Raw genomic sequence first — 21,732 nt, 5'->3', positions numbered from 1 at the left:
ATTCCCCAAGTGAGCAGATTTTTTAAAAAGTATTCCCCAAGGGAGTAGATTTTTTAAAAAAGTAGTTCCAAAGGAATGGTTTTAAAAAAAATCCCCATGGGCGTAGATTTTTAAAAATATATTCCCCAAGGGTTTGTTTTTTTTTAATATTTCTCAAGGATTGTTTTAATATTTCTCAAGGATTTTTTTAATATTACTCAAGGTTTGTTTAATATTTCTCAAGATTTTTTTTTAATATTTTTCTCAAGGGGTTGGATTTTTTTAATATTTCTCAAGTGCTTGGATTTTTTTAAATATTTCTCAATGCAACATAATAAATGTTCAACGGTAACAAAAACTCCTCAGCTTAATGTTGGCTTACACTTTCTGAGGATTTGTCAGCCATGTAAAACTGCTGACTTAAGACATGCCGTTCGGAATCGGCGATAAAAAAGAGCATCTATATCATTGACATAAATTTAGAATAGGGCTCCTTTTTGAAACAAGAGAAGTCTCTAAAAACATTTCGGGAGTGTCTATCAAGGACGTGGATTTTTTAAAAACATTTCTCGAATGTCTTTCAAGGATATGGATTTTTTAAAAACATTTCTCGAGAGTCTATCAAAGACCTGGGTTTTTTTTTTTAAATATGTACTTATTTATTCCAATCTACCTCAATGAAAATACTCTAGCTATTTCCTTAAATTGCCGTTATATGACAAAAGTTTGTCTGCTCTTTATTTTTGTTTTTTTGATGATATGCATATCTGCCATCTGAAATCTAATTATCTCTGTCTGGTGCTTATTGCCAGGCACATCCTTTTTTGGCAGAAGTAAGAACAACTAACAACAACAAAAAACAACTGTTGTTTACATTTCATGGCATTGCGATAAGGCTAATTAAACTTTGGCAACAGTTGTTAAACAATATTTTTACCATACTTCTTTACCTTTTATTTTCACGCTGATGGCATGGAAATGGCATACTCCAGCAATAGCAAATGGCATCATCAATTTCTTTGGCCATTCGCTTGTATGAATCTCTTTTCTCTCTTTTGGCCAACAAACAACATTACACGAAACTTAAACAAAACGGTAGTAGAAATTTTATGTTGTAACAAAAAAATTTTAGTCGACTTAAAGTTAATCCGATTGTGTTGTTACAGCAAAAAAAAAAAAGCAGGAGCATATAAATCCAAACAACAAATCGCAGCGATTTGTAACAAACACCTACCTATGTACCTCCTGACTGACACCCACACAAACGTTTTGTGGCTAAAATTCGTATGTTGCATGTAAAAAAATTGTAGTCTTTTCCTGAGAGCAAAAAAAAAAATGATGCAATGAAGAAAGTCTGAATGCAGAAGCAAAACTATGGACCACATTGCTATAAAACGTGCTTTAGGTTTGTTGTAAATTTCAAACATTTAGCATTGCCTGCTCCCACATGCACACTTCTAGTTGGTCTTTTGGTGTTCCTGATGCAATAATACAACATGCAAGTTGAACATTTTACTGGGATATCGTTAGTATGCTCATCCATTTTAGTTTCTTCTAAACACTAACAAACAAATCACATCCTTAGTAACAATCATCATTTAATTTTTTGTTCAAATATGTGGAGTTAAGAGAGGAAGATTGTGGGTAGTAGTTTTTTAGGAGCCAGTTTTTATAAAAACATCAGGTATATAATTCTATGGCCATATGGAGCAAGGTATTTTATAAAATAATGTTTTCTTAAGGCCTTTCATATATTTTATAAATATTATGAGGCTTATAATAGGATTTTCTAGTAGAACCTAATTTATTACAAAATAAATTTCCCTCTACTAAGGTTTTCTCAAGTTGAAATACACCTTCAGACCCCTGCTTAATTCCTTCAGACGGTCTTGTAAGGTATTTTTGAATAATGCTGACTCAAGTCAGCTAGGCTATTAACAACATGTTCTTTCCATTGATCAGCCAGCACTCTAAGTTTCAACTAAGGTTATCGCTGGGTCGGTCCACTTTCAGACCCTATTTCTCTTCCTTTACTTTTCTGATCTCTTTGGGCCTCCTTACAAGGCCTTTAAATAAATCCTCCAATACATCTTCTCACTATCTAACCGTTTGTAATGTCTTAAGATATGAAGCCAGGATATTGAAATGACAGTTAAAAATTGGTTACCACGTTTGCGTGTTTGTTTCATTGTGAACAGCAGAAGCACCAGCAAAAAACCGGCGGCAAACAAAAAATAGTGTCATAACGAAGATGCTTACTCGTGATAGCAACATACGTCCCACTTTTTTCTACCCATTCTATCAAACCAACATTTATAGGTAATGTAACAACTTGGGTAAGTATTCATCGTCCTACTCCTTATGCATTGCATCATCAACAGCAGAGACATTCATGGCAATCTGTACGATAGTGCCGTTTGCCATGCAAATAATGCGCAACTTCCACAGGCAATATTTTCCTTAACCTACAGCAAAACGATGAAGACGAAGATGCAGTAGGAGGAAGAACGAAAAAACGAGGTGCAAATTTCGTGTGGAAATAATGATGATGATTTGTTCGTGAAAGAATCAAAAGCACACGTTTAGATGTTCAAAGCACACCCCTTAGTGTGGCAGCCAGCCAGCCACAGAATCAAGGAACCATCGCTGCTGGTATACATAGAAGAAATGGAAGAAAATTATAAGTGAAAAGTGGTTATACACGGTAAAAATGATGTGAGTTTTATGCATGGCAAAGGTATAGTGATCATCACAAATGAACAAAAAGAAACACGATGCTATGAAAAGAAAATTAATTTCTTGCCGTTTTTCATTTCAAGTTTATTAGAAGCTCTCTAGCATGCTTCCAACAACGCCACCACAGCAAAACAGAAAGCGTGATGTGTTATAGCAGCAGCAGAAGCCACAGCAGCATTGTAAGTGTTGTCACGCTAAAATCTGCTGACATTAGACATCATTTAACACTTTTGTGAGGAGCAGCAAAGGAATACTATATGTGACATGCGAATAGCTTTGAGCAAAAAATATTGTCACAATGAAACTATTAATGATTTTTCTGCACTAGAGAAGGTTTTTCTGGTGGGCGATTGGATGGATGTTTGAGGAAAGGAAATGTTTTTTTTTTATTTACAAGAAAAACTTAGATTTTGATTATTCAAAAGCGGGATTTAATGTAAAATATTTAATCCTTAATTAGGCTTCAATCCGATTAGTAAATGTAATTGTTAAAAAAATAAATAAAACCACGATTGATTTATATATTGTCCTTGAAATTAAATTAAAATCCAAAAAACTCTACCAATTAATCCTTGGAAATTATTGGGCAAATCTAACATTGATAGGCTTTCGTGCGAACCATTTTAGCAAAATATTTTGAACCGGAAGGAATATTTTCCAACTTGATCTAAAACCATTATTGTACATCGAACAAAAGTGTACATCTTCGAAGCCTAAAGGCTGAAGGTTCAAAAATCTACAATCCAGCTCAGCCTTTGTTCATGGGAAAAAAAGGTTTAGTCATGACAGATATTTTTTTCTCAAAAATGATTTCCTATAGTGAGAACGAATGAACTTTTGCCTATTAATGCCTAAAATAAAATTCATTCGATTTTAATATAAAAAATTTTTCCGCACAAACCTCTTTGAAAATTTGTTTTTGAATAACTCGGTATGCCTTAACCAAATTTAAATGGAGGGTGCTTACACCTGGGAAGTTTTTGCAGATTCTGAAACTACAATGCTCATAGATGAGAAATATCAAGAAACAAAAAATCGCCGGGGGTATTTTCAAATAAATCGCGATTTAAGTTCACATTTTTAGGGGTTCTTTAGGTTTTCACGATTTTTCTTGGAAACTGCGAGTCCTATTTAAATGGAAATAAAGAAAATGTTGTAGCTGTGAAAATTCTCCACAATATTGACCTTTATGATATTTTCGTAGGTTTTACCGTTTTTGATATATAGAAGTTCAAATTGAGACAATGCACTGACTGTATCGGCCCCTTATAAAACAATATCATGCTTAGTGCGCCTTAACTAACTTTTGATGAAAACCGCTTACACATGGGAAGATTTCGCGGATTCTGAAACAGCAATGTTCATAGATAAGAAAAATAAAAAAAAACAGAAAAAATCGCCGGAGTAATTTTTAAATAAATCGCGATCAAAATTTACAATTTTAGGGTTATTTTTTAGGTTTTCACGCTTTTGCTTGGAAACCGTAAGTCGTATCGAAATGAGCCTAAAGAAGCTGTGAAAATTTTCTACAAGACTGACCTTTAGGTTTTTTCGTAGGTTTTACCAATTTTGAGATATAGAGGTTCAGTTCAAATTTTTAGGTTTTTATCTTAAGTCTTCAAGATTTTGCTTGGAAACCGCAAGTCATATCAAAATGAGACTAAAGAAAATGTTGAAGCTGTGAAAATTCTCTACAAGATTGGATGATTTATTTTTTCCTACGTTGTACCATTTTCAAGATATATAAGTTTAATTTCGGAAATTGCAGTAATGACATTATTTTATAAGGAGGCGATACAGTCAGTGCATTGTCTCAATTTGAACTTCTATATCTCAAAAACGGTAAAACCTACGAAAATATCATAAAGGTCAATGTTGGGAAGAATTTTCACAGCTACAATATTTTCTTAAGGCCCATTTACGCAGGACTCGCGGTTTCCAAGCAAAATCGAGAAAACCTAAAGAAGCCCTAAAAATGTGAACTTAAATCGCGATTTATTTTAAAATCCCTCCGGCGATTTTTTTGTTTCTTGATATTCCTCATCTATGAACATTGTAGTTTCAGAATCTGCAAAAACTTCCCAGGTGTAAGCACCTTCCTTTTAAAATTAGTTAAGGCGCGCCGTGATAAATACTATAAAATTTAGAAAAAACTTTGATTTTTTTAAATACATGAAATGAAAAAAAATCTCAATTTTTTTTTGCCTATTAATGACTAAAATAACTTTTATTCCATTTAAATATTGAAAAAGGTCCCGCACAAACGACTTTTAATTTTTATGATATATGAAATAAAGTTATATATAATATAAAAAGATATATATGTAATAAAACGATGATGAATTAAGTGAGAAACAAACGGTTATGTCGTGTGTCCCTATACCTTGTTTTCAGTAAAATATCAGCTTACAGTGATTTCAAAAAATTGTCAACATTTCTGAAAAATAACAAGTGAGAAAATGCTATAGTCGGTACTGGGCCGACTATGTGACACCCTACACCACTACCTCTGTGCATAATCTTTTCACTCGAAAACATTTCTTTTAGGGAGATACGAAAGTTTTCAACTATTTGGCTTTTATACCAAATGACTTAAGGCGAACTGAACCAAAATAATTAATATTTAATTGTATATTTGACTGCTATCGACATCACCAACATCAATAGGCTTCTATCTCTCTGAGAAAATTTCGTGATAATCCGATCAAAATTCCGAGCTGTAGTGTTATTGCAGAAAAAGTGGAAAAAATGGATACATTACCGATTATTGCGATATCTCTAGTATTTGACTACCTACGCCAACCTAATTTGCATAATTTTAAAGATGGGATTTTCTACTTTCTTAGCCAGGCTCAACCAAAGGTGTGATATCCGTCATTATTATTAAAATGGCAAAAATGAAAAGTTGGGTTCTATTAGCGACTATTGCGATATCTTCGTTGTGTGACCGCCTACGACAACTTCCGTTACATCGTTTCAAAGGCGATATTTTCTACTTTCATTGCCAAGTTTTGCTTTTTATATACCCCTTATAGACGCTGAGATATTTTCTTTGGAATAAAATTTAGACTTTTTCTCCAAATAACTTTTTTGCTCATTCCGACCCCTAATTATTATCCGACCATCACCAAAATCAATAGGCTTCTTCCACTCCGGGACCCCCATCAACACCCAAAATTTCGTGACGATCCGATTAAAATTGCGACCTGTAGCGTGATTTCCAAAAAAATGGAAAAATGGGATGTATTACTGACTATTGCGATATCTCCGTTAGTTGGTCACCTACGCCGACTTGGTTGCATCACTGTAAAGATGAGATCTTCTACTTTCATAGTCAGGCTTTGCTTTTGGAAACTCCCCAACGAAAGCTGTGATATTCTTCATTATAGTTAAAATCGCAAAAATGAAAATTTGGGTTTTATTTGCGACTATTGTAATATCTCCGTTGTTTGACCACTTACGAGAACTTACTTTACATCATTAGAAAGGTGATATTTTCTACTTTTATTGTCAGGTCTTGCTTTTGATATACCCCATATAGAAGCTGAGATATTCGCTTTGGAAAAAAAAACGTTGTCTTTTTATCCACATATGTTTTTTGCCCATTCCGACCCCTGACTATTTTCCGACCATCACCAAAATCAATAGGCATCTTCATCTGTGAGACATCCATTAACCCCCAAAATTTCGTGACGATCCGATCAAAACTGCGACCTGCAGCGTGATTTCCAAAAAAGTGGAAAAATGGGATGTATTACCGACTATTGCAATATCTCCGTTATTTGGTCACCTACGCCGACCTAGTTTGCATCATTGTAAAGATGGGGTCTTCTACTTTCATAGTCAGGCTTTGTTTTTGAAAAGCCCCTAACCAAAGCTGTGATATTCGTCATTATAATTAAAATCGCAAGAATGAAAATTTGGGTTTTATTTGCGACTATTGTAATAACTCCGTTGTTTGACCACCTACGAGAGCTTACTTTACATCATTAGAAAGGTGATATTTTCTACTTTTATTGTCAGGTCTTGCTTTTGATATACATCATATAGAAGCTGAGATATTCGCTTTGGAAAAAAACGTTGTCTTTTTATCCACATAAGTTTTTTGCCCATTCCGACCCCTGAATATTATCCGACCATCACCAAAATTAATAGGCTTCTTCCCCTCCGGAACCCTCATCAACACCCAAAATTTCGTGACGATCCGATCAAAATTGCGACCTGTAGCGTGATTACAAGGTTTAGATGGACAGATGGACAGACGGACGGACTGACGGACGGACACACATAGCCAGATCGACTCAGCTCGTCGAGACATTCATTTTGGTATATATAAGTATGGGTCTACGACCATTATTTCGATGCGTTACAAACTTTTTGGGCAAAACCAACTTATAATACCCTCCCCACATAGTGGTGTAGGGTATAAAAACTTTAAAAGTTTTTTGTGTGAAGGTTTTTATCGAATCACTTTGTAATTAATATTTTATGTTATCTTACGTAAAAACTCATTAAAATATCATTCAAGGATACGAGGTGATAAAAAAGTCATAATCCTAATATACATATTTCTTTATTATTTGTCCATATTTATATTAGGCAATTTTCCTACACGCAGAAAAATATATGTTGGAAATATGTTTGGATTTAAACAAATATTTTTTTGGGACTGATTGCAAACAAATATATGTTTGGATCCAAACATAATTTGTTTGTGTCCAAATAAATATATGTTTGCAACATTTTGTAACATATCTCAATTTTATTTGTTTGGGTACCAACATATTTTTATGTTAGAACATATTTTTTATGGGTGGAGAGAAGATTTTTGTCAAAGAGAGTAACAACAGGGCTCTCGCGGCAGCGGAATTCTGTTTTATAATAAAGAGCTGTATGGGGCATAGATGAACAAGATAAGTACTCGCTTTTACGTTTTCGTACGATTCACCATACAAATGCTCTCTTCTTGTTCATGATTGGTATGGTGTAATTGGAGACGCAATAACCAACGTAGCAAGAGAAGAGGAAAAGAAAAATTGTAATAATTAAGTTGTTCTCTAAATACAATCGTTGAGTACAGACGGCAAAGTGAGTGAATAAATCAGTGTTTTGTCTTTTCTTAAAGAAATTGTGATTTTTAGTAAATTAAATGCCCAATACATTTTATAATTGAATCAAAAAGGTGAATGGAAATATTTGATTGGAAATCGTATTTAATATTGGTAATTACATAAATACATTTCTCATATACATTCATATGTGTATTTAAAATATGGATGTACCTATTTATTACATTATGTAATCATTTGATTCCAGATGCCGATTTCCCGCTGATGATTTCAACTTTGAGGAAGATGTGTTTTATTTCACAACTAAGGAGAAGCGTTCAACGAAGTTTCTATATATATTTTTCTTTTTAAAAGTGTGACTTTTTATAAATTATTTCATTCAGTTTTTCTTTTATTAAAGTCTGTTATGTATTTCTTTGGAATTGTTTATGTACCTATGTGTCTGTTGTTGCTTTTGCTTTTTTTCTATGCCTTTCAATAAACCACCACCATTTAAAAATGTGTGTATATGTTTGAGATAGCCAGGGAGCGCTTACTGAGAGCAAGTGAGCATACATTTCAATGTGATTCACATTGAAATTTACGCTCCCGTTTAGAAAAAACTTCGTTTTTATGTTTTTTTTTTTGTCACATATCTTGATCGATCCTATACTGAGAAAAAATGTTAGCCAACACAATATTGTAGAACTCTCTAGTACATCGCTAAAGCATTGGAACGCTCCTCATTTTGAAACTGCAAATTCTGGTCATTTTCTCAATATTTTCACAAAAAATTTGCACTTTCCAATGCCTTGCGATGTCCTAGAGAGTTGTTAACATTGTCCTGAAGGAGCGTTCTCATGATTTTGCGATGTACTAGAGAGTTGTTAATTTTTGTCTTGGCTAAAATGTTTGTCTTAGTATAGGATCGAAAATCTCAACGGCTTGGTTGTTATAGGGAAAAATGTCAAAAAAAGAGGGCAATAAATTGTAAATTTTCTAAATTATCCACTGTTTGACCGTGAAAACGAAGTTTTTTCCTGATCACGATAGCCCTTTTTAAGATATTCAAATCGCACTACCCTTATATACATGCATCAAAAAAAATTATAAATAAAAATGAAATAAAATCAAATCTAAAAAAAATTGTAAAAAAATATATTTCTTAAACTATTATTGAGTCAGTACAGTGACGATCGGATTCGGCAGTCACATATACCTACCTAAAAATATAATCGGTAGGCCCTATTCGAGATGATCCCTACGCGGATGTTCATGGGAAAATATTGACTGATATATTCTTCATTATTTGTTGTTGTGTGTACGTTATTGAATGATATTTAAATCACGTTGACGTGTATGACATTGCTTTCTTTTTGTTATTATTGACAATATTTATTGCATTTTTTCATATCACCTGAAATGTAAAAAAGCTCACCCGGTGGCAGTTTTGAGTTTTAATTTGTGACATGATTTATAATATACACACACACACATTTACACCTACAAACTACAATGTTTGTGTGTTTATACGTCCATAACAAATATTAACACTTTGCGACAATTTTATGGTTTTTAATAATAATAATAATGGCAATAAAACTATTATACAACAACAAAACCTCATACAACAATATAAATGCAAATATATACCTATACAAATATGTATTTGTATGTATATATGGAAAAGTAATGCAATTGCATATTATCATTATGCTTATTATAACAAAAAAATGCAAACTTACCTGGAAGGTGAGTAGGGTGAATAGTGTGGTGCATGTGCTGAATGTGAATTACGCAATGGAAATGCGGGCATAACCAATGGCTGTGAACCGCTCATCTGACAATGGGGTCCATTTGGACCATTCATTGTGCCTCCAGGTATAACTCCTCCACCACCAATAGTGCCCCCACCACCGCCGCCTATAACGCCACCACCTCCACCACGATCATGGCCACCATGACCACCAATTGTATTATTACCCGTTGACATACTTTGTGGCATTTGTTGTTGATGTAATGTGCCAGGCATGGGACCCAATCTGTAAACAAATAACAAACAAACAGGGGAAAAAGTGAGCAAAAACAATAGAGGAAATTTTATTTTTTAATTTAATATTTTTTGTTGTTATTGTTAGCGGTTGTTGTTATCATTATAAATTTATGTGTATAGGAAAGAGTAGTATGAGAAAAAAAATGCACATTCAAATATTGTCGCGTCATATGCTTTTGAATTATGCACATTTATTGACAATGTAAATGTTGTTTTATTAAAAGTGGGAGGCAAATGGGTGGGGAAGATGGGAATTTTATACTTCTGCGTTGAACTGTTAAAACCAAACAGGACAGAATGTCCTTTAATGCATACTATTGCATATTTACATTACGCACACGCAATATCTTTCACATATGTTTGAATGTAAGAATGCATGTAAATGTATATAAACATACATATCAAGCTTTTTGTAGAAAATTAACTTTTGTTGAAACTGAGGTATGGGGTATTGTAACTCGCGATCAGTTTTACTATACCATAACTTTTGACCGCATTTCGGCAAAATAAACTGTTTTAGCCCGATTCACCGAGGGGTTTCTTAAAATAATAATTTGAGCGGAAGCTGTGGTCGTACTAATGTAAAAAAATCGGAAAAAATCGTTGAAATAAACGAGTTTCATTATGTTATTTTCCAATTAGTGGTTTTACAACACAATGTAGAGCTTAATGCTCAAAGGAAAAGTTAAAGAGCACACTTCAGAGTTGAAGTTTCTAATGTATAATTTTTTAATATATCCACTGTTTCTACCTCAAACGGATGCTGACATTTTGAAACCTGAAAAATGGGGTTTTTTGAATTTCTGCTCTAATCGGGACGCGCAGCAGGATTTCCCTAAAAGCTTATTATTGGATTGTAGTACTCGCGATTTCGCATTTTTTAATGTATAACATGAGGGTGTAGCCCTCACAGGATCACAGTAATCTGCGCCTAAACACGAAATTTTTGTGCGTAAATTTTTCACAAAAACCTATTTTTTTGGTTTAAAATTTACAAACGTCATTGGATTTCCGTGGAAACCCGCGTAAATTTAGTTTTTTTACGTTCTGAATCTAACAAGCCACGACGCGTAAAAATCCACCCACTAGATCGGCGGATATGATACCCCTCAAATGTCGAAAACTTGCAAAAAATTATTTTGAAAATATCGCATATTAAAACGCGTTTTGGATGTGTCAGTTCTACTTAAATAAATAGATCGATACGCGTGTTTAAACTGCGCGAAAACAGATATTTCAAAACTATCGCTAATCCAGAGATATAATAGATTTTTTCTAAAAATTAAGTGCGATGCTACATCCACGGTTCTTGATGGATCGCATTGAAACGGCGTAGAATGATGTATTTTTTAATGGTGATTATTGAAATCGGATGCGCATAAAATGTAAATGAACTTCGCGGAAATTATGAGCATTTTACTGTATTTTGCACCCTTAAATGCAGCAGATGCTACATCGTGGCCGCCAAATAGAATTTGACAAACTGTACATCAAATAAAAGGGATTGATTCGCTGTGTTGGAAAATCGGATGCGCATCATGTCATTTTCATAATTACGCGGTTTATATGCGTCTCAAATGTTGTAATATTCAATATAACATTATTTTAACGTTGTGCCACAATTGGAATTCCTTGTGATTTAATATAAGGTTCTAATAATATTATCCAATAGGAAAACTATAAGCGAAAAATTTGTTACAACGGAATCCTCATTATTGCGTGAAATTTTGACGAAAATGCCGAAGAACTCAAACATTTTTTCTCCAACATTTCCTATAAAACCATAAAAAAATAAAATTAGAATAATATGATTTTAATTTTTTCGTAATATTTTCTTCGTATTTTTGCAAATAACATGAATACTATAGCTCCAACTTTCACAACTTAGGTTTCATTTTATTCCTCATAATGTCTGGATGCTGTTATAATTTTTTTTATATATTTTTCGTAACTATGAGCGCTATTTTTTCGAAAATATGTTTGTAAATACATGAAATTTTTTAACAAATTTGATTTTTCGCGAATCCATTGAGACTTTGCGATTATTTTTTGCATAATCGCAAAGGTTACGAATTCAGTTAACGATAATGGGATATAACAGCTAATTATATTAAGCCGTGATTTTTTAAAATTTTTTCTTATTATCATAATTAAAACGGTCATATCTTTTGCGCGCAACGATCAAAGTTAGTAACGAAAACAGATTTGGAATGCTGATTTTTTTCTTAATCTATGTACCAAAAATCATTGATGTAGTATCAAAAAATATTTTTGATTTTTTTGAAATGGAAAAGACAATTTTACACATTTTTCCTGATATATACATACATCGGCCAAGGGAATAAAGCACCATATCGTAGTGTATGAATGTGTAAGTATTGTAAACGGAAATTTATAATTAAAAAACATAAATCAATAGGTACACATGAAGAGCATTATGGGTTTTTGCACTTTAGGGAAATATGTTATGTTCGATTTTACATACATATGTATATAATACATAGAAAGAATTGGGTTGAAGCGAATTAAAACTACTTATATTAAAAATTTAAGTTTAAGAGATATCTTAAATGTAGGTTTCGCTTGAGAAGTGATACGGCGAAACTTTGTAAAATTGATCAATGTTAGGGTCAGACAATAGCAATGTTTAACATGACTGAACAATTTTATATCATAGGTAAAGTTGTGATGATGTCATGGGCTGAAATCAAGCTAAGACCATATTAAGTAGAAATTAAATACCTTTCTCTGTAAGAATCAGGATTTTAATATTATCCCCCCCTATTAATATTAAAATGTAATTCACCATATGGGTCCTTGTTCTTATGGCCAAGGACTAAAATGTGAAGAGTGTCGTATGAGACCACTAATAAATCAATTTTAAACTACTAATATACATATACAAAAATATTGTTTGGATTAGTAAAGCATTGAACAAACGTTTAATATATGATGATTAGAAAGCGGAATTTTTTTTATTTTAAAAATTTCAAATGGGAAAATTTTTATAAATTTCGAAGATTTTAATATTTTTTGTCACATTTGTACATAATAGGATAAAATTTGGTAAAATATATTCAAAATCAAGTAAGAATATCAGAAAAAAATTAGATGATGTTGTAGTTTGAAATCAAACCACGGCAGGATTACTAGCTATTGCAATATGTTTGTTTCCATGACATTTGTCTCAACTACAAATTCAATACTAAAATTTATTCTTATACAAAAAAGTGCACATCGCAATATTCCCCACATATTGTCCGGAAAAAGCTCACCTCGAAAAAAAATGTAAAAAAACTTTTATTTACAGTTGCCATAAAATGCAAGTATTATCGACATTATTAAACGGATATGAGCCTGTAGGCCCTTTTGGACTGGTTTGTTGGTTCGTTGTTTGTTCTCTAGGTTGCCAATATTGTAAAAACTTCAACAAACAAATAAAAAAACGACAATTCACGCGGTAGCAAATGCCCAGATAAGTGTTTACTTTTATGTTATTTTCACGTTAAATGTTTGCAAGGTTTTGTTTTTTACCATGTTCTGCCAATGTCATTGATGTTGGTCGTGAACGAATTTCCTGTGGGAAATTTATGAATAAATGAATGGCAGAATGTTGCACAAAAAAAAAATTGTTAATAAAAATTGAATTTATTAATAATATATAAAGTATACAGGAAGGCCTACGGGGTAGGTGTACAGAAAATGTATATATGGGCAAATAAAATGGAGGAGTATGATAGAGCAAAAGGAATTAAGTGTTAAAAAATGTTTAATACAAAAAACTAAGTTGTAAACTATATTATTTAAAAAGTTGGTCTATTTTATAAAATAAATAATTAAAATATAAAGTAGAAAATATAACTTTATATTTTATATCTTATATATTTTATTTTTATTTTATTTACTTTTTATTTTATTGTTTATATTTTACATTTCTTATTTTATACATTTATATTTTACATTTCATATTTTATATCTTATATTTTATATTTTTTATTTAATATTTTCTATTTTATATTTTACATTTTATATTTTATCGTTTTTATTTTATATTTTATACGTTACATTTTATATTTTAGATTTAATATTTTATGTTTATATCTTATATTTTATATTTTTAATTTTACATTATAGATTTCATATTTTTTAGTTTTTATTTTATATTTTATACGATACATTTTATATTTTAGATTTAATATTTTATGTTTATATCTTATATTTTATATTTTTTATTTTACATTTTAGATTTTATATTTTTTAGTTTTTATTTTATATTTTCTACTTTATATTTTAAAGTTTATTTTTTATTTCTTATATTTTATATTTTACATATTATATTTAATATTTTAGATTTTATATTTTCTACTTTATTGTTTAAAGTTTATATTTTATTTCTTATATTTTATATTCTATATTTTATATTTCATACTTTATATTTTATAGTCTATTCATTTTCTCCAAAAAATATTTCAATATTTGGTACATAATTCATAATAATATTACATTACACGGTGCTCTTGAATCAATTTTAAATGGAAGGTGCTTACAGCTGTGAAGTTTTTGTGGATTCTGAAGCTACAATGTCTATAGATGAGAAAAATCAAAAAACAAAAAAATCGGCGGATCGCTTTTTAAATAAATCGCTATTCAAGCTGACATTTTTAGGGGTTTTCTTAGGTTTTCACGATTATGCTTGAAACCGCAAGTTCTATCCAAACGAAACAAAAGAAAATATTGTAGCTATGAAAATTCTCTACAAGATTGACCTGTATGATATTTTCGTAGGTTTTACCATTATTGAGATATAGACATTCAAATTGGGACAGTGCATTGAATGTATCGCTTCCTTATAAAACAATGTCATACATGTTGCGCCTTAACTAACTTCAAGTGAAAACCGCTTACAGCTGTAAAGTTTTTGCGGATTTGAAAACAGTAATATTCATATATGAGAAAAATCCAAAAACAGGAAAAAATCGCTGGAGTGATTTTTAAAGTTCACATTTTTAGGTTTATATTAGGTTTTTGCGATTTTGCTTGGAAACCGCAAGTCCTATCGAAGTGGGGCTAAAGAAAATGTTGTAGCTGTGAAAATTCTTTAGAGGATTGATCATTATGCTTTGTTCCTAGGCAATTTTTGATACATAGAAGTTCAGGTGATATTTTTAATTTTTTTTTTAGGTTTTCTTTAGCCCCGATCCGATAGAACTTGCGGTTTCCAAGCAATATCGTGAAAACCTAAAAAAACCCTAAAAATGTCAACATGAATGGCGATTTATTTAAAATGCTCTTCGTCAATTTTTTTTGGATTTTTGATTTTTCTGATCTATGAACATTGTAGTTTCATTATAATTTTTAACCGTCTTCCTTTTTTAGGCCCACATAAAACTTCAAAACTGTCATTTTCATGAAAACACATGAAAATCACTGTAACAACCACAAATACGTTTTTCCCCATTTCCCCAAATTGATCAAGATAATCTTGTACAACATTCCATAAAATGTAATGCGGTAAAGCAGACCCCACAGAGGCATGCAACATGAATAGAATATTTCGAAAACAACCCCAAAACTATGCAACAATTTTTGTTAACATTTTTGTGTTAAGCTATAATTTTTGAAAATATTCAAAACTATTTTTAGGGCGCCTACTACACACATATGGCTTATTTTAGCCTTAGGATAACTTGTTCTTCTTTACCATTCTCGAATTCGAACGGAAACCATAGGCTTAATATAAGTTTAGAATCAAATATTTAAAATTGTATTTCCTTGCAAATAACTACAAAGTTTCCCTATAAGTTTTTAGCTTTTCCTGGAATTTTCTAAGCCAGACTCATTTATTAGAACAATGTCAGAGGAATTTGCAACGCTTTCATACACACATACATTCACATTGAGATTATCATACGCCATAGTGTTCGACATGCTCATAGTTTAAATGTATACATAACTACGATAAATGGATAATAATATTTTGTTGTGCCATAATTTAAACGACTAGACTTCCACACCATATATTAACTCGTGCTTAGTCGACAGAACACACACAGGCACATACATGTTTTATATATTCTTTATATAGATCGAAATCTTTATGTATATGCACGAACTACGCTATAGATCTATTAACTATTTACATCCCCTGCAGCCAACAAGGCACTAAAGAGGGCATTTTAAATAGCCAGTCGGCACTAACATACATAGTTTATAAAAGTTTTCCCAACTCATAACTACTGAACTTTAGACAACAATGTTGTATTTCAATGTGTGTGTGTGTGGAAATTTGTTAAAGTTAAGTGGGAAGTCAGTAGCTATTATGGCTATTATATGCAAAATATATACATTCATTTACCATATATAGTACATACATATAGTTCACGCTCAATATACTGTTATTGTTGTTGTGTGCAAATGTCTGCGCTAGTGATTTATTGGCAACAAAAATAGATTAAAGCAATTTAAATTAAGTTGTTCAACCATAAACTTTTCTCTTACTCCAGTGCTATGCTCATTCGACCAATACCACTCTCTAGCTGTTGCTCTCTTCTTCGTCTGCAGCATAAAGCTTCATTGCTAAGGGACAATAAAATGAATTTTTCCTAAGCATTACATGGCATAATATTAGGCTGGAAGGAAGATTGTGCTATAAAAGTCAAGACACATGTATTTTGAATATTTTATACTTTTGTCCAGCTAAAAATAGGCAACCACTTCCAAAAGTGTATGTCAAATGTGCCAACAAAATACGAAATATTAGAATTTCTGGTAAGCAAGTTACCCCGCTTTCAGACTTAAGCCAAAAATTATGCAGCACGTACTATATGCTGTCAATTCCAGGAATTTTGATAAGAAGTATGTGAAAATAATATGCTCAGGGGTAGAATATGCCCAGAGTCGACCCCGTCCGACTATATGTTTTTGCGTATTTGCATAATAGTCACGGTGCTCTTGAATCAAATTTAAATGGAAGGTGCTTTCACCTGGGAAGTTTTTGCGGATTCTGAAACTATAATGTTCATAGATGAGAAAAATAAAAAAACAAAAAAAAAAATCGCCGGAGCGCTTTTTAAATAAATCGCGATTCAAGTTGACATTTTTAGGGGTTTTTTAGGTTTTCACGATTTTGCTTAGAAACCGCAAGTCCTATCTAAATGAGACTGAAAATAATGTTGTAGCTATGAAAACTCTCTACAAGATTGACCTTTACGATATTTACGTAGATTTTACCATTTTTGAGATATTGAATTTCAATTTGGGACGATTTTCCATGACGTATACTTACAGTTCTTCTTTTTGTAGCAATTATTTAAAAGTATACATTATTTTACAAATATTAACAAAAATCCTTTCAGTTACAACCTAGTGTGTTTAAACCGACATATGCACACACTAACCTTCAAACCATGTGACCAATATGAACTGCACACATAAGGACATAAATGATTTTGCCTAAAGCATTTTCTAGACTCCGGGCGAAAACGTATCCAACACGTGTACATTACTGATATCGAATCATACTAAAATGACATTTCATATACATATATATGTATATATGACGTTAGCCGTGGTAAACATGTGAATAAATGTGGCACTTAAAGGATATGACCGCTCGTTTTGGTCAGCTGGAGTTTTGGGACCACATACCAACCGACGACCAAGCGACTAACTAAAAGGGAAGTTATAAATGTTTCCGTGGTTTTATAGTTCCATTTAAACATAAAATGGCATAAAGAGTAAGTATGTGTGTGTGTGTGTGTGTGTTTGGTGTATAAAAATAACATGTTCATATTCATAAAATATACATACTCTTACATAAATACATACATATCGTCACCATAAATGCCCGAAGACGTAACCCTCAAAACTAAAACTTTACAGGAGAATACGGAATATTAATCTTATGAAGGCGAGTATATGGGATATTATCGATCATATACGAAGGGGAATAAGTAGTGAAACCAAAACCGCTGAATTGCTTAGTTTTGAGATCCTCCATTACAACAAAATCTGCAATATTATCCCATTTACCGAAATGCCATTTCTTGAATAGGATCGTTGTTTTTGAACGTAAAAGCTTGAAATTTTGCCAGAGCATGTATTTTAGCTTTATGTATCAGATTACGTCAAAAAACGAATTTCGATTTTCATGTCGGTTACGTCTTCGGGCATTTATGGTGACGATATGCATATGACGTTAAAGCTTTTTGCAAAACTTTAATGTTGTGTTGAAAAGATTTATGCAGACAATGAAAACAAAATATAATTTTTAGAGGTTTCAAAAAGTGAGGTTTCTTGGCGTTTTAGAATTAACATTTTCATTGTTGAAATATTGAAATTGTGAATAGTTTGCTTTACCTGTAGTTGGAATTCTCTAAAGCAATTCTTGGTTACCGACAAAAATCGGTAAAATTAAAATCCAAAATTATGAATGAAATGTGAAAACAAAAATTGTGAACACTATTGCTATCGGTATTACTTAGCGACAACTTTATTTTGGGTGCTAACTTACCGACTAATTTCGTTAATTAACGTAATTACAATTATTTTGATTTTACCGATTTTTGTCGGTAACCAAAAAATGCGTTAGAGAATCCCACTACTGAAAATAGTTACTTTAACCCTGCGTTTACACATAACAGGACATGTATTGATTGTCAAAAACCCAAAACTTGCCTGACAGACAACTGCAAAAACAGTTGTAAAATTATTTGTATTATTTTATTATTAAAAATTGTTGTTTTCCCTTCACACGTTTTGTTTCTTCATGTTCTTTTGTTTTCAATACACTTCAATTATTATCTCACTTATTTTAACAAAAATGTCAAAAATTTGTTAACCCGACTGTCTGTGAAAAAACTATGGACAGCTGGGAGATTAATGTATGTATGTTTTAGTAAATCAGAGTTGTATTTGAAGACAAATAGTCTTGTGTAAACTCCTAGTAATTTCAATTTACATGCTATTACTTTTAATATCATATTGCAAAATAGCCAAAAGTAAAGCATACTTTTAGGCACCAGATAAAAACTTGCCGTATTGCATACTTTTTGGCTAAATTAAAACAACTTGTCCAACTTTAAGACTTTGCTTAACTTTCCCTGTTATTAATACCAGCAAACCCTAAGGCTCAGTTGTTGTTGTTGGTCCAATAGCTTGTTACTCTACTTCTCCCCATTCCATTTTCTTCTGCGTACAATTTATTATGCATCATTAAAAGGGCATTTAATTAATTCGTTTCGTTATCATAGCTCATCGATAGTTCTACAAGGCTATTCCAGGATCGTTCATTCACCTAAAAGCTAAAAGGGCATAAGGCACGCATATCCTTACTTCTTTATTGGTAAAACAGCAACAAAAACAAGTTGAAGAAATAAACTCTTAACAACTACCGCAAACATCAAAACTAACAATCCACACACTTTGGGCACAACACACACGTGTTATCCCCAAGGCAAGTGAGTGAGTATTGGCAAATTTCAATCACATACGCCAGTCAGGCAGACAGCCAGCCAACCGACCGCACACATACATATGTATGAATGTACGTACACCCTCTCGAGTTAAATGAAATAATATAAATGTTCGCAAACGTACAAGTAGACATGAGAAAATCACCACAAATTTTCACCCAACATTTCAATTTGATAACAATTTTCCACGGATAAATATTTGTATGCGATTACGTGTTTCCATGGAAGGTATGGTGATTTTGCCTTTAGCAAGTGAGCAGATGAAGAAAGGCAGAGGGAGGAAAAGGGAAAATCTTCAAAAAAAGTGGCCCAAAGAAGATTTAATATTAAACGTTTGCTTGGATTTTAATAAATTGCATATCACCAGGCGTTAATTTAGTGTGTAGGCATAACGTAGCATACATGTGCGTGGATGTTCTTTTTTTCTTTGCCAAGGATATTCGATTTTTAAGCAATGACAATAAACGATATGACACACCATTTATCTAAGCTAGAAGCTAGAAATAATCAATTATTTGCGCATATTGGATTTGGACTTGTTAAGAGCAAGAGTGAATGTGGAGGATGTGTGTAGTGTGTGGTATCATGAAAAGCAAGTAAACAAAAGACTAAGTCAAAAAAAAAAAAAACAAAAACATCATTATCCAGCCGCCATATTAAGCAAGTGTCTGGCAAATGATTTTCTTTACAAAAGACATTTATTTAAACAAAAGAGAGTATCCCTTGAGAAAATTCTGGCAAAATTATTTTTTTTTATCTTTATTGTTTAATGTACTGTGCAGATATTAAGAATTTATATATACGTATGAATAAAAAATGTGCTCTGGGTTATCCAAACATGTCTAGACATTTATCCCCTCACCCCAAATGCAAACGCTTAGCCTTTGTAAAATAAAATGAACTGTCATGGTTTATTATAAATGTTGATGTCAAGATCAAAGCAAAAAAATTAATGAAAGAATTCTAACTAATCAACAAAAATTGTTTTTAATTAATTAACGTCTAAACATTATCTCAAAAAGATGTCTTTGTAATAATAATATTTAATTATGTGCTTGGTGTTGTTGGTTTTTTTTTCTGAGATCAAAATCATATGGAGTATTCGAATAAGGGTTATTTTTAGTAGAAATTATTTACTTTTGTTTGGGTGCCTTATTTTTGGAGATGGAATGTGACTAAATGCGTTCTAGAATGTGTGGTGTATACTTTTAGGCTCACAATACAATCAAGAAAGTAACTTAAATTAACGACACATGTGATATACATACATCTCTATTAGAATGTGTTTGTTTATTTTTGTGTGGAATGTAAAAATTTATACAATGTACATATGTTATGCTTACTTTTAGGGTCAATTTTGGATCAATGGGAGACTTTAATTGTATTCATAGAATTTAGTGTTACAAAAAACACTCATAGTTTAACTTCTAACGGAAGCTTTAAAGAGCAAAACTGTGTTCGACAATGTGTGCTGCATACTTTTAGGATGAAACTAATTAATCTAGATTTCTGATAAAATAATTTAAACTATATATTGTAAATTTTACGGAAGTTATTTAATTAAATAATAATAAGTTTCAAAAAGTTATTCGAATATGTATTCATTTTAGCAGATTTTATTTACTTTATTGACTTTTCAATGTATAGAATGTCTACAACTGTATTCTATAATGAGCTGTGCATACTATAATGCTCATAAACCAATCAAGGTGCGGCAAAAAGTAAATTAAATTAACAATATACACATGTATATCTTTACTACGTTTTGTTTGTTTATTTTTAGTGTGGAAGGTAAAAATAATTACATATCATATGTGTGATGCATACTTTTAGGATAAAATATTACATCAGTTGGACATCTTTATTGTGTTCATAGAAATTTGTATTGAATGAAAAATTATTGACATTTAGTAGTGCGTCTTTCGCCGGATATGGAATGTGCAAACATGTATTCCTAATATGTGGTGCATACTTTTAAGATGAAAAATTGTTATTTCAAAATGTAATCTAAAGCATATATGGAGTAATTACATTGCTAATATATGGTGCATACTTTTAGGATGGAAAACAATTGATACTTTAAAATATAATTTAAAACATATATGGAGTAAATAAAAATACGTTCCATAATGTGTACTGCATACTGCTTGGCTATTGCAAACAAAAAGCGTTCAAATTAAAAAAATATTTAAGATGTCCACATCAGCGGCACAATGCGCATACAGTCTGTAGCAAAGGTTATTATCGTCACCTAAAATACCCAAAGACGTAACCCTCAAAGGGTTACGTTGAGGTTTACTTCTTTGGACATTTCAGGTGACGGTATGCAACACTGAAACCAAAATGTATTAGGAAGAAAAAACACTGAAACGTATTGAAAACAACAAACAATCAGTTTTATCTGACGAACACGATGGTGATAACAATGAAAAGTGTGTAATAT

The 21,732-nt window shown here is 31.8% G+C and overlaps 1 protein-coding gene across 4 annotated transcripts in view; it reads right to left on the bottom strand.

Moving 5' to 3' along the window:
• Ten-a (Teneurin-a transmembrane protein) overlaps positions 1-21,732 on the bottom strand; it is a 1,182,291-nt gene that overhangs the window by 206,594 nt on the left and 953,965 nt on the right. For all 4 annotated transcript variants that reach the window (XM_073974235.1, XM_073974237.1, XM_073974238.1 and 1 more), the window contains one exon: positions 9,509-9,805. In XM_073974235.1, coding sequence (XP_073830336.1) covers positions 9,509-9,805 — 297 coding nt within the window. The remainder of the gene's footprint in view (positions 1-9,508; positions 9,806-21,732) is intronic.

This window comes from Musca autumnalis, unplaced genomic scaffold, assembly GCF_047663935.1.
Source record: "Musca autumnalis isolate F117 unplaced genomic scaffold, ASM4766393v1 scaffold_3, whole genome shotgun sequence".
Classification (NCBI taxonomy): Eukaryota; Metazoa; Arthropoda; class Insecta; order Diptera; family Muscidae; genus Musca; species Musca autumnalis.
This window is presented reverse-complemented; position numbering and strand designations above follow the sequence as displayed.